The sequence below is a fragment of the Lasioglossum baleicum genome, chromosome 15, assembly GCF_051020765.1.
Source record: "Lasioglossum baleicum chromosome 15, iyLasBale1, whole genome shotgun sequence".
Taxonomy (NCBI): Eukaryota; Metazoa; Arthropoda; class Insecta; order Hymenoptera; family Halictidae; genus Lasioglossum; species Lasioglossum baleicum.
Genome location: NC_134943.1, coordinates 8,620,802 through 8,632,973, shown reverse-complemented (window position 1 = coordinate 8,632,973; position 12,172 = coordinate 8,620,802). Strand labels below are relative to the sequence as shown.

Sequence of the window (12,172 nt, the reverse complement as noted above, 5' to 3'; positions counted from 1 at the left end):
AAATGCAAACAGCAGAGATTCGAAAGTGATCAAGGTTAAACAACAATCGAATTGATCGGAGATTTCGGTCACCTTGTAACTCGAGCTCAGGTAGCATCCTTATTGTCAACCGCGCGGCGACGTCTTTGAAAATTTTCCAAACGTTCGTAGCGCCGCCGGCGATGCACTACGGCGAACCTGCGGGAGATACGTGAGACAGTAATGGAGCATGGCGGGGTGCATTCGCCGCGACGAAGACAGCGACACAGAAAGTGTCTCAGCTCTCAGCCGGTTACGCAATTACCGTGAGAGCACCATTGACAGGGGGGCCGGGGAGGAGAAAGAGAGAGGGGCGAGCGGCAAAATACGCCAGCGCAGTATAGTACACGTTTTGATATACGGCAAGATGGCCGGATGGGCCCAGCTGTGGCAATATCGGTCGTGAGACACTCGCGTCACCGTTTGCGTAAAAAACAACGTTACGAGTCCTTGCAACTTCAGGAGTATCGCTGGGATAAGCGGAATCCTTATCTGGATCAAATGGTGAGTGAAAAGCCCCTTTATTTCTGCGTTTTCGCCAGCGAACCGCACGCGGACCGGTGCGTGAGCGTTTCGCGCGCCTATTTTCAAACTTCGCCCGACTGTTCCGGGATTCGCGGTTCGAATGTTATGGTGGTCTCGCGGGCGAACGCCGTGGAACGCGATTTACAATCGTGAAATTCGTGTTCGTGTTCCGTGAACCCTGCCGATTCGAAATCGGGAAATTTCGGCGGTTTCGAATTTCCGTGCACGCCGATCCAGCGCGTAGAATCGGTCTTATGGGGAAGTCCTTCAAACGTCAACGGCGAGTGTTCGTGAAAATTTGAATAATCCCGTGGTTCGAATTTCATCGTATCTCTCGTCGAAGAGGATCATGTGATTCGGCTAAACGTGCAGGCGAACTTCAGGGATGCGTCAGTTGTGTGTTTCTTGTGGCTTTCGAGACTTCAAGACGCGCGTGCATGGTCTACTTCTTGTGAATTCGAGCGAGATCGTACATTTCTCGGCGGATTACGACCCCTGTGAATTTATAATTTAATCCGTAATTTATTCCATCCACCGAGTGGCACAGTCGAGAAACCTTCAAGATTAGTTTGCATAATATTACTGTCGCGAGTAATGTTCCGAACGCGACTGCACGAAAAGTTCGAACGTTCTTACGTTGGCGCATGCGCGGTGCAGCGATGTCGTGCATTTCACCTTGTACATTTTATTTCCAATACAATAATGATAGTAGCCGGATTTGTAGGATGTTTAACCTTTTGCACGCGGAGCTATTCTAATTCGAAAACCGAATTTTTGCTTCCGGCCTGAAATATTTCCATTTTACATGTTTCTCTTAGTTTTATCGTTATAAAACTGATATAATACTTCGCGCAACACTTGCAGTAGTTCATTAAAATATCAAATACGTTTAGTAATTCATTGAATACAAATTTAATAATGGTACAAGAATTATTAGTGGCGCCTCCGAGTCACCGCTCGAGTGCATAGGGTTAGTGTTTCGTTAAGAGGAAATTCGCTTGGTAGGCGATCTTTTTACAAGGGAACTCGATTGTTCCTTCTTCTTTGAACCGAAAAGAAGGGAGGAACAATGTGACGCTTAATCGGGAAGCTGCTGGCGGCGATTAATCGCGAGAGGTCAATATACAGACAAGAAACGGTCGAGGTGACGGTGACGGACGATGTTTCTTGTGGCTTTGCTGTGAAATCGCTGCCATACTTGGGTCAAAACGAATGACCGTCGCGGTCGACTGGACGAAGGCCAAGTTCAAGAGACCGACGAAAAATTCTCTCGCGTTTCCGCTATCGAACGGAAAAAGTGACGATGCGGTAACGGTTCACTTCTTACTAGGGGTGTCCGGGTACCCGCTAGGGCTGTAACTTTCCTTCAAGCTTCGAAATCTTCGACCTTCGAAGGAAAGTTATAGCCCTACTGAATACGTGAGTTTTGTCAAGCGCCAAGCCTGTCCTGCCTTTCTTTTCATTTAGTCCGCGATATCCGATTTCACCGAATTTAATAAAATTCATTAAAATTTTGTTTGCAAAGTATTATTTTTTAAGTACATTCGTGATATGATCCCGAAATTTATTAATAGAATGCAATTTTTTAGATTTAATTTAATTACGAAAAGTCCAAACGGAAAGTTCAGTGTCAGTGGTGACTGAAAGTTACAACTTCATACGTTTCGAAGACTTTGAAATTTCGAGCACTTGGAAGACTTCGAAGAGCAATATATATGCGATATTAAGTATAAAATACTTACTTGTGAAAAGATATGTTTGTATCACGGTTTTGTCGTTCTTTACAATTCTTTATGCAACAAGTTTGCACCGTTTTTCTAAATGTGTACGAAATAATGCACAATACTTGTATACCTCGCTGTTATGTTACTATCTTGTGACGTCAGTTATGGGCACGAGATCCTCCGTTATCTTGGGGAACCCTATTTATTATTGCATATTCTTGTAGCTTGTTTTGAGAGCTTTCCGAAACACTACAATGAAATACTTTTTCCTTAAATATTTTTCAAGTTATAAGGCTTGAAAGTGACAGTTAAAATATTCCACTATCGCCACGCTTTTTCATGGGTTCTCGATAATCTGAGGAAAAAATGTTTCGAACAAAAGAGGAACAGTATTCAAGCGTCTACAAATTTCAATATATAAAAGTTGGAAAAAAATTTTTTCTTACAAAAAATTGAGGTGAATTTGATTTTTTAAATGCCAAAATGTATTTTGGATGGACGAATCCACACACAACGATATATATATATAATATTATAACCTTGAGCCTATAAATAACGCTAAAATAGTTTTTTCCACATTTTCTGGCTAAATAGACAACTGTGCGTTTTTCCACACCGTGACCGGAAGTCAACGGGAATCTCGTGAAGAGGTGGGAGAAGCGAATCGGAAAATCAAACTGTTGATTTTTTCATGGAGGAAAATCGAGATTATTTCAAAGGAGCCCGTTGTCCCCTCGTCACGAGTTGTTTCCTTGGAGTCTTGGCGACGTCCGTGGAAACACGCGCCAGATTAATCTTCCACCGTTCCGCGTAATCCTCTGGGATACGTTGAAAAAATTCCTACCGTTTCGTGTACGCGTTACAAGACCGGTTCACGGTGTTATCACGGCAACTATAGATCGGTAGAAATTAGTTGTTCAATTAGCAGCGGGACCTTTGCGAGAGAACACCGATAAGGAATAGATTGTTCTCATGTTAATTCGAAAATAACATGAACAATCGAAAACAAAGATGAATAGCGCGTGCATGCGTGCGTATGCATGAATATCTACTCTCACATTATAGTGTCCGATAATAATTAAATAAAAGCGAGCGGACGATTCGGCTGGATTGTTCCACTCGAGAAAAAGTTAACGAGTTTTCGTCTCGTTAGGATTCATGCGGCGGCAAGACAATGGCCCGCCAGAGGCTTAGAGAGACTCATAATGGTAGATGCAGGCATATTCTCATTGATTATCATTCGGGCCCCTAATTCTCCATCGTTAATACCGTTCGTTGGCTGAACGAGGTTTCGTCGGTATCGATGCGTAACGGGTAGTGGGGCTCTCGGTGTCAGGGACCAGAGGAAACGGATGGGAAATTCGTGGGTGGCTTTCACTGAAAGTTTACTGCGACTCGCGTCGCGTCGCATCGCGTCGCTTTATCTAATCGGTCGTGTTAGCTCTGGGTGTAACGACGTGCGCGACGTAACAGAATGAATGGAAAAGTCTTGAAATTCGTTCGAACGTCTTTCGAGGCAGCCTGATAAAGTCGGCTCCCGGTTATCGATGACTAATCTCGGGTATATCGTCTTTTATCGGCCGGCCGATCGCTGCGACCGAACGGACGAGTCGATTCTCTTCACTGCACTGTCTCGGGAACGATAACGATGATCGTACAATTCTTAGGTTCACCTGGCTCGTGTTTACATCCGCAGGTTGCTTTTCCCATGATCGGGAAGGTGCCTCGCTCAAAATCGAGGTCCTGGGAGCAGGTTATTCTTTCGATCGATTCTCTCGGCTGAGCATTATGAAGTTCGGCCGATTCTTCTGATTTGCAGAAAGCTTTCTCTCGCGCGTTACTCAGCGAACGCGTTGTCTACGTTCTTGTTTGGGTTTCCCACAACTGTGGATCTTGATGCAAAATAAAAATTGTAAGATACAGGAGTCGCTTGGGAATTAATTCTTCTCATAAATGTATAAAATCTGAAGTCCAACGATTAGAAACAAGAATTAGGCCAAGAGGTAAAGCGTAGAAGGGAGGACGGTGGTCTACAGGAGTAGGATCAAGGAGTTTCTTGTACGGAATAGGAGTCCACAGGAGTGTTCGCAAGAATTTTCGCTTTGCGGAAAGCTTGAGGGAAATGAATCTTGTACACGCCTCGAGTCGATAGCTTCTAGTTTATGGTAGCAGGACAGTTCGAAGCTGACGTTCCCTTCGGATACAGAGCTGCATTTTTCCCGTTTCGCGCAGCACCGTCCTGTTTCACGGATTAAACGAGTGTTCGTGTATCGAACCGAGGCGGCGATCGTGTTTCGTTCTTCGACGTGACCCAGATCGGATACGATCCGATCGGATCGTATCGGATCGGATTTGTGGTTATCCTGATACGGAGAAGCGTTGCGCGCCCGTGTCTCGGTCCCCAAAAAATTCGCGGGAACGCGCTCGTTTCGAATCAACGCCGAGCGAATTGTCGCGCGGCTGCTCGTACTCGCGCTCGTCCGCTGTAATCGTATCCGACCTATCGACGTCATGTTATCGAGATTAGATTTACACGTGTTTCTTTCGCTCGTTCTTCTCTTCTGGTTCTCGATTCGGTTGACGCGTTACGATATTACTTATCGCGGCTAGGGCGTGCGTACCCGATATCCTATCGAAGGGATCTACTTGGGCAAGTATTTACGTCAATGCACGCCGAAGCCGAAAGACGAGTATGTATAATGTTGTCGACGTTCGCGAAATCTCGGTTTTATCTGGAGATCATCATTAAACAAAATTCGACGTTCGCGGCACTTTCAGTCCCTTTTGTATTTTCCGAGTAATCGGACAAAAAGAAAGATAGCCGGAAAAGTTACTTTTTCTGCACCTGTCGTGAATAAATTGTGCGCAATACTTTCAAAGTACCGGGATATTAATCCCGAAGGTGCAACGGTATAAAATCGGTTACCCATAAATAACCGAGACGTCGATACGACGCGACGGTTCGCGTCGAAACGGGTAGAATCGACGATAGAGTACTTCTCCAAGTCGAATGCATTCACGAAGGAGTTGTAACGGCGACCTACATTCACCAGGTCCTGGAATAATCGATGACGGGTCGGTCGAATCGAGAATTTTAACGAAACGCGACGCGACTCCCATTTACACCTCTCTCGTGGATAAAACTCCGGTGTCCACGATATTTCTTCGAGCAGAGCACCCTGTACGGCTGTCGCATAGTGTTCAGGATTCGCTGTAGAATTAGTTGAAAAGATTCTTGAATTCGCTTCGGACGAGCTTACGAAAATGCATTGAATTCCGCGGCACGATTGTTGTTATCGATGGTATCGTGATTGACGTCAATCGAAACTCCAGATTCGGTATCTCCGGCGTAAGCCCGCGAAAGATTTCTATCGGTTTGTGTTCTTAAACACTCGACCCCTCGAATTACGCGAGCCTACTGACGTAGAACGAACGGTATCTCCGTGGACGATCGTGTTATTGTTAGTCCGAACAAAAGAACACAGTAGCACCGGTCTTTCTTGTTCGATCCTTCGGTCAGCTGCTGCTCGAGTGCGTCTCGAGAAGCTCGAAGCGAGCCAAGGGCTCGACAGCTGATTCCGAGGGACGCTGTGTCCTCTGTTCGCACTCTTCCGCCTCGATCTTCCGGCCAATCGCAGAGCGAATCTGCGCGAATCCTAAAACGACGAATGACAAGGATTTTCGGTACCTCTTCTCATTGGAAAAGGTTCCATGTGATATCAAAAACTGTGGTACCCAAGGTGGTTCGGAACCCACCTTGATAAACTGTCACTTTTGTCTAATTTTGGAGAGTGTAGAGGACACGAGGAGGAACAATGGGGACTGTCGAGGGTGAAAAGGGAACAATGCGACGCCGAACGAAATCATCGGAGAAAAGTGAATCATCAGCATCGCGACCGATAACCTGATCGAGGATCGCGCGGGAGCTTGCTCGAGAACGATAACGATAAGCGAGATCGGTCGAAAAGTTGTTTGCCAACGCCACTTTCCAAATGTCTACATTCTATTGACAAACTGCCAGGAACGTTTCCAACGTTTGCGCAAACGGTCTCTCCTGACCACATCGAAAGATGCTTCCTGGTCAGGCGTCGAAATCTTCGCGGAGATCAATTGAGAAACGTCTGAGTAAGCCGAATGGAATTTTTATTTCGCATAAAGATTCGCAGTCTTATCGATCGTCGCAACGAATCGATCGCGTTGCTCTGAAACAGCGATTCGATCAAACAATTGGGGGGAAATGTACGAGGGCTAATTAAAGTTGGCGCCTACTATTTATAGTGGATGCGGTCGACGTTATCCGCATAAATTTGAGCAGAGGATATATATCGTTGCGATGCTTCTGGCGTTCGCTTCTGGTCTGTCTACGCGTGAAATAATTAATGAGCGCCAAACACGCGTCTTGCGGACGATAATGAAATACTTATTCTAATACTATAATCCGGCCGATAAGTGCGTTCAACGGGGCGTGCAACTGTTGGCACATCCCGTTCGTAAATCGCGATTAATTGGACCGAGCCTGTTTCCACGCCATTACCGGAGGTAATACCTAAACTGCGTGCTGCTGCACTCAAGGTAAACGTTTGCCCAAAGCTTTCGGGGTAATTAACGACTCGTTTCGTTCACTCCCAACGGAGTAGGATGATTCAATGAACCGTTATTACGGTCCCTCTGGAGAATCGAATGGAAAATCATTTTTCTTTCCTGTCGTCTTCGAGATTATCGTATTCCACCACGATATTGCTCGCTATCGAGCTTGACCCCGACTAAAGACACAATCTCGGATCCAGTCTCTCAGTCACGGTTATCGGAAACACACCATCGCGTTTGTCGATAATCGATAGGGGAGAATAAATCGATGATTTCCGATCCGTGGAACAGATAGAGCTCCGCGGAGACCAAGATTTCACTCCAGAAAGACCGACGACTCTGTTCGCTCGCTTTCCACAATTTTCATCGAAAAATATCGTTCGCGGAAAACGGTTGTCGTGTATCAGAGCAATTTCGACGTTTCCCGCAATGCGACGAGTCGCAACGCGGCCGAACTTTCGTCGTAGAAATCGCGGTTCGTTTTCTAGGTTTTCTTCGGTAATGTCGGCTATTTGCGAGGCAAATAAACACTGCGATCACAGGATCGCCCGTTCCCCGTGCGATTTATATGATGTAACGTCGATGCCCGTTATTTGCGGCTGAAACGAAGGAGCGCGAAGGCGGTAATTACAGCTTTCGGAGGCCACGGCTCCGATTCTATCTTTCTCTCTCTCATTCCCTCTATGCTCTTTCTCCCACGAAAAAGATCGTGTTTATTTTTAGTGCACGAGATACCGCGATTCGGCGTTTCATCGTGTTTTTCGGACGAAACCGGCTCATTATCGAGCAATTAGTCCGTCAACGTTATCGAGACCGCGGACTCGGAAGGTCGCCGCGACACTCGATCCGATCGGGTCCAGCTGTTTTCCCTGGCAAACTCCCGTTTTATCGATCGTTAAACTTCTAAGTAGCGTAAACATGCGTGTAGAGCACAACAGAGAACGTGGACAGTGTTTCGTTGAACTGTCGCGTGTCGATAATGTTTTGCGTCAGCTTCTGATATACATATTTTCGGACGACTCCGGCTCCGGAACGTCTCGTTGATAATATCGCGCGATTAAAAGCGGCGCCGTGGACATATCTCGAACTTTGTCAACACTTCGGTCGACGGTGCTTGTTGCCAGTGTCGTTAATCCGCAAATGATATTGCCCTCTTCCTTTGCGAAAGCCACTGGTTAGCCGTAGTTTCTAGCTTCGGATCATTTCAGGGGGCTACGCGACGAGGAACAAAGAACTTCCGCGTGGAATAGGGGTCCACAGACCTTAGAACAAGGCCTGGGTCGCAGGAAACGACAGAAACTTCCCTTGTGCAAAACAGGGGTTCACAGGACGAGAATCAAGGACTCGTGTGCGGCACAGGGATCCCCAGAAATAAGAACAAAGACTTACTAAAATTATTCGAGACTTTCCTGTGTTTAAAAATAATCGGTAATCTTTCGCGAACGCGGGACTCGGCGCGCTGTCTTGTTTGTAAACGAATCAAATACTCATTAAAAAATATCTGTCTGCACAATGAGTTTGATAACGAAGCGGCGACATCTTTTTTATGTTCGGAATCCGTCACGTGTCGTGACGACTGTTGCATCACGAGCTTACAGCTAGTCTTCCTGATTTCTCAACATTTTCCATTTCCAATAAGACTATATTTCTCGATAATTCTCGAGAATTCTCTAGAATTTTTAATAAAATAAAAATATCTGCTCTGACATTTTTTCGTATAATCACAAGTAACAGAGATATTTAAATACCTACGATAAAATGTAGCATATTTTGACTGATGGTAGGACATACGTATTTGTTCATTTCCGAAAATATGTTATAAAATAAATGAGATTCATAAGAATTTTCCTAGATTTCAATTCTCGAGAGGGAACACTACTTACAGCGAACATTTCGTCAACTATCCCGTTGGTTTCGTCGGTGTACCGTCGGAAGCGATAGTTAAGATTAGGCGATATCAGAGCCGTCAGCGATTCCGTGGCGTCGCGTCGGAATGGAACGATGCTCGGTCTCCGTCTCTGTCCTAAAATTTCTGCGACGGATTCGCGACGATATCATTTCGCGTATCACTGTCTTCGTGTCGCATTTTCGGTATCGGGATCGTTAAACTCTGGCGAGGCCCGAGCGCACGATCGCCAGAAATTCTGGAGATTGGTCACGGTTATTTCTGGACCCGGTATCGGTCGAATTACGAGAGGCAGACGGCAGATAACGGAATAGAGGAAAAAATGATCAGCGGCAAACAGAAACTATCAATTTTTCGTTGCCGGGTACACGCGCCCGGTGTCGAACCCTTTGAAAATTTATCGGAGGTCTTGTCAGGTCAAAGGGAACCGCGAGAACGATCGACGTCGGCGTCGGTGGAGTGATAGGGCGCCGTTTTATCGTTGTTTAGGAGGTTAGACGGAGGTTTGGTCGAGCGACGTGTTTTATCTCGCGACGATTAGTAAATCCGAACAGTGTTTACGTTCCGTTTTTATTTCCGACGAATCAACTACGTAATATGAACTTGTGTCTGGTCGAAGGGAGAGCCTGAGAAAAGCGGCAAGAGCTGGAAGCTCTCGCAAAGAGCCCCGTCCCGTCGTTTTTCACGCTTGGCGCACGCAAAACAACTCTGAAAGTGTCGCCACGCCTAAACCTTCGAGCCTTTTATAGTTCCGCGACTTTTAAAAGCCTCGTCCCGCGACCAGAGTGCTCTGCGGCAGGTTCTTTACACCCCCGCGTTCTTCGAGAACGCCGGCGGAAAGGGGTGGAAACGACTAAATTGAAAACAACGGCAGAGTTTGCCATCTTCGTTCATTGGATCGCTATCGATTTCCGCGGAAGTGTACTTTAAGAACCGGAAGCCGTACATGTTTCTGCGTTTGCCGTGACTTATGTATTCCAGGGAGAAGCAATTGTCTCGAAGTCGTGCCGCAATGTACATACTGCGGCAGCGAAATCTGTCGCGGACATTGTCGGTGGTCCGAAAATCGGCAAAGAGGGAAGAGTGTAGCGCGAGATTAGCGCGGCTCATTCCGGAACGTTCTCGGACTGGTCAGATACTGGCAGGAAAAGGGGCCACGCGCCCGTGTCACGATCTCTTGACCGCCTGTACACGCACATCGCGTGGAACCGATCGCCCAACCTCTGGCGGCTGCACGACAAGACGAGAAACAAATCAAACGAAAGAAAAGCAAAGCAAAGCAAGGCGCCGCCGGCAGCATCTTTTTTCCGAACGGTCCCGCGACAGAGATAACGCGGCACGCCGCAAGCGCACGATAACGCACTTCGGGCTCCTCTAACCCGGGCCAATAAATGCTGGGACTTTGCGCCCGGCGCTCGCACATTCTACGCATCCGTTTCCACGAAATTCCCACGCCAGTCCGCACTATGAACTGGAATCTGAACATCGTCGAGCGTTGTTACATGCTCAGGCTCCATTGAGTCTAGTCCGGGCGTTCAGTGATCAGTGATCGGTGTCGAACATGGGACGCTAGCCTAGAACACGCTGTCTCAGCGAAGAGGACACTCGCAACGATTGCGCCAGGTCGATTGTTCGCGAAGAGTCTCGTAGATTTCATCAATTTCATCCGGTTCAACAATCTCCCGAGTCGTTTTTCCGTGAAGAGAGCGTCTACTGTGGTTGATCCCACCGGATCCGGAGACTGTATAAAAGAGGATCGGTAGTCGAAGACTATCCGGAGCTGAGAAGGGTCTTCGTTGATCACACCAGTTTTATTCAGCTGGATACCTGTCGGAGTCATCTTTCTCCCGTTACATTTAGTTGGCCGCTTGCCAGCGCCAGTGGAACCATATTTCTTTAAGAAGAGCATCCTTAGAGGATCAGCAATCTCGTCAAGGCGAGCCCGAAGAAGATCCGCATTGATTCTGTGCTCGCTATCAGACTCTACCGTTTTGAAAGGAGCAGGCTTGCTCGATTAGAGTCAAGACGAGAGCCACCGCAGGAGTATTACGAATCTCGATAGTCCAAAGACTGACTGGAGCGACACCGGAAGTATTAAGCACAGTGTAGTATTATTATAAATCCGCGAGAGTTCTCGATCGATCGCAAAAATGCTGGATCGCAACGTGGTGCTGGTTCTGCGAACGAGACAGGACCGAACCGAAAGACGCCTCAGGCACAAGAAGGAGGCGTACCCGCCGCCGATGGAACCGCCCCCGCAGCTTTTGAACAACAACCACCTTTACCTAGATCTGAACATGAACTTCAGCGAGAACAGCAAGCAGCAAGCCTGCCGGACGAGGAAGGTGGGTGCTATGGTTTTCCTTTTCGTCTTCTAATCCTCGCGAATCGTCCGACAATCTCCTTCTCCCATGGAGCCGCGAACGAATTTTTTTGTTACGTCGATCTCTGTCGCTTTTCTGTGCAATATCTCTGACGTAATGCTACGTCGGACAGGGACGCTGACGTTCGCGATTCTCAGGCTCGCGACGATGTTTGTTCCCCGACACGCAGGTCTGTCGCGCGTTTGTTTTATCTTTCCGCCGATTGACGAGGCGAATTTTTCCCTATTCTCTTCGCTAAGAATAGAAGTATCGGAAGCGGCGCGCAGTGGTCTGGATTGGAAAATCGTGTGCCATTTTGTTATAACTAGACTGCGGATCTTTATGCAATTTTTCTCACGAAAAATACTCCTCTTAAAATGTCCAACTTTCAATATGCTTATTACAACTATAATATTTATTAAATTGTACTATTTTCGTAATTTATGAGGTCTGTGAACATTTGGTAAGCAATGTTCATATATTAGATATCGATACGAGATAGTTCGTTTTTGGGCAAAAAGGCACGGTAAAAAGGTAATGCTCATTTACTTGAAATCGGATTTTCAGATATTCGCGTTCCAACCGTATAATAAATTGTGAAATGGTTAAAAATGCTTTCGCAAGATTCGCGACAGCTGGAGATCGTGTAAACGACAAATTGGAAATGGTGCAATTTTGCTGCGCGTTGACCGCGCGGATGCGAGAGGTTCTTTCGCAAGCGATCGTAATAAATCTATCCGCTGTTGGCCCCATCACTTCTAATCAAGTTATTTAGCGCTGTCTAATTGCGTCTATCGGCCTATCGTATGCCGCGAGTGCCATAATCGCCTGGGAAATTTCGAATTTGCATAAACACCGTGGTTTCATCAGTTTTCCAGAAATACGCGCGGATTTCATGGCTGTCGGGATCGATTAACGTCACTGCGCGATCATTGATCGACGATTGATGGTCCTCCCGTGGTCGATCCTGCCGTTTCTCTCGCGCACCTTCCCCGTCGCGCCGATCGTGTTTACAACGGGCTCTTTACGTAAGCAACGCGATCGGATCG

At 46.8% G+C, this 12,172-nt stretch overlaps 1 protein-coding gene across 2 annotated transcripts in view; it reads left to right on the top strand.

Annotated features, from left to right (window-relative positions):
* Window positions 1-233: 233 nt before the first annotated feature.
* The window catches only part of Rab32 (RAS oncogene family member Rab32), a 29,118-nt gene continuing 17,179 nt past the window's right edge, over window positions 234-12,172 (top strand). The window contains exon 1 of one of the 2 annotated variants that reach the window (XM_076438836.1): window positions 234-522. In XM_076438836.1, coding sequence (XP_076294951.1) covers window positions 394-522 — 129 coding nt within the window. In that variant the 5' untranslated portion in view covers window positions 234-393. Of the gene's footprint in view, window positions 523-8,563; window positions 11,106-12,172 lie in introns of those variants that run through there. The other variant, XM_076438835.1, reaches the window with a different exon arrangement.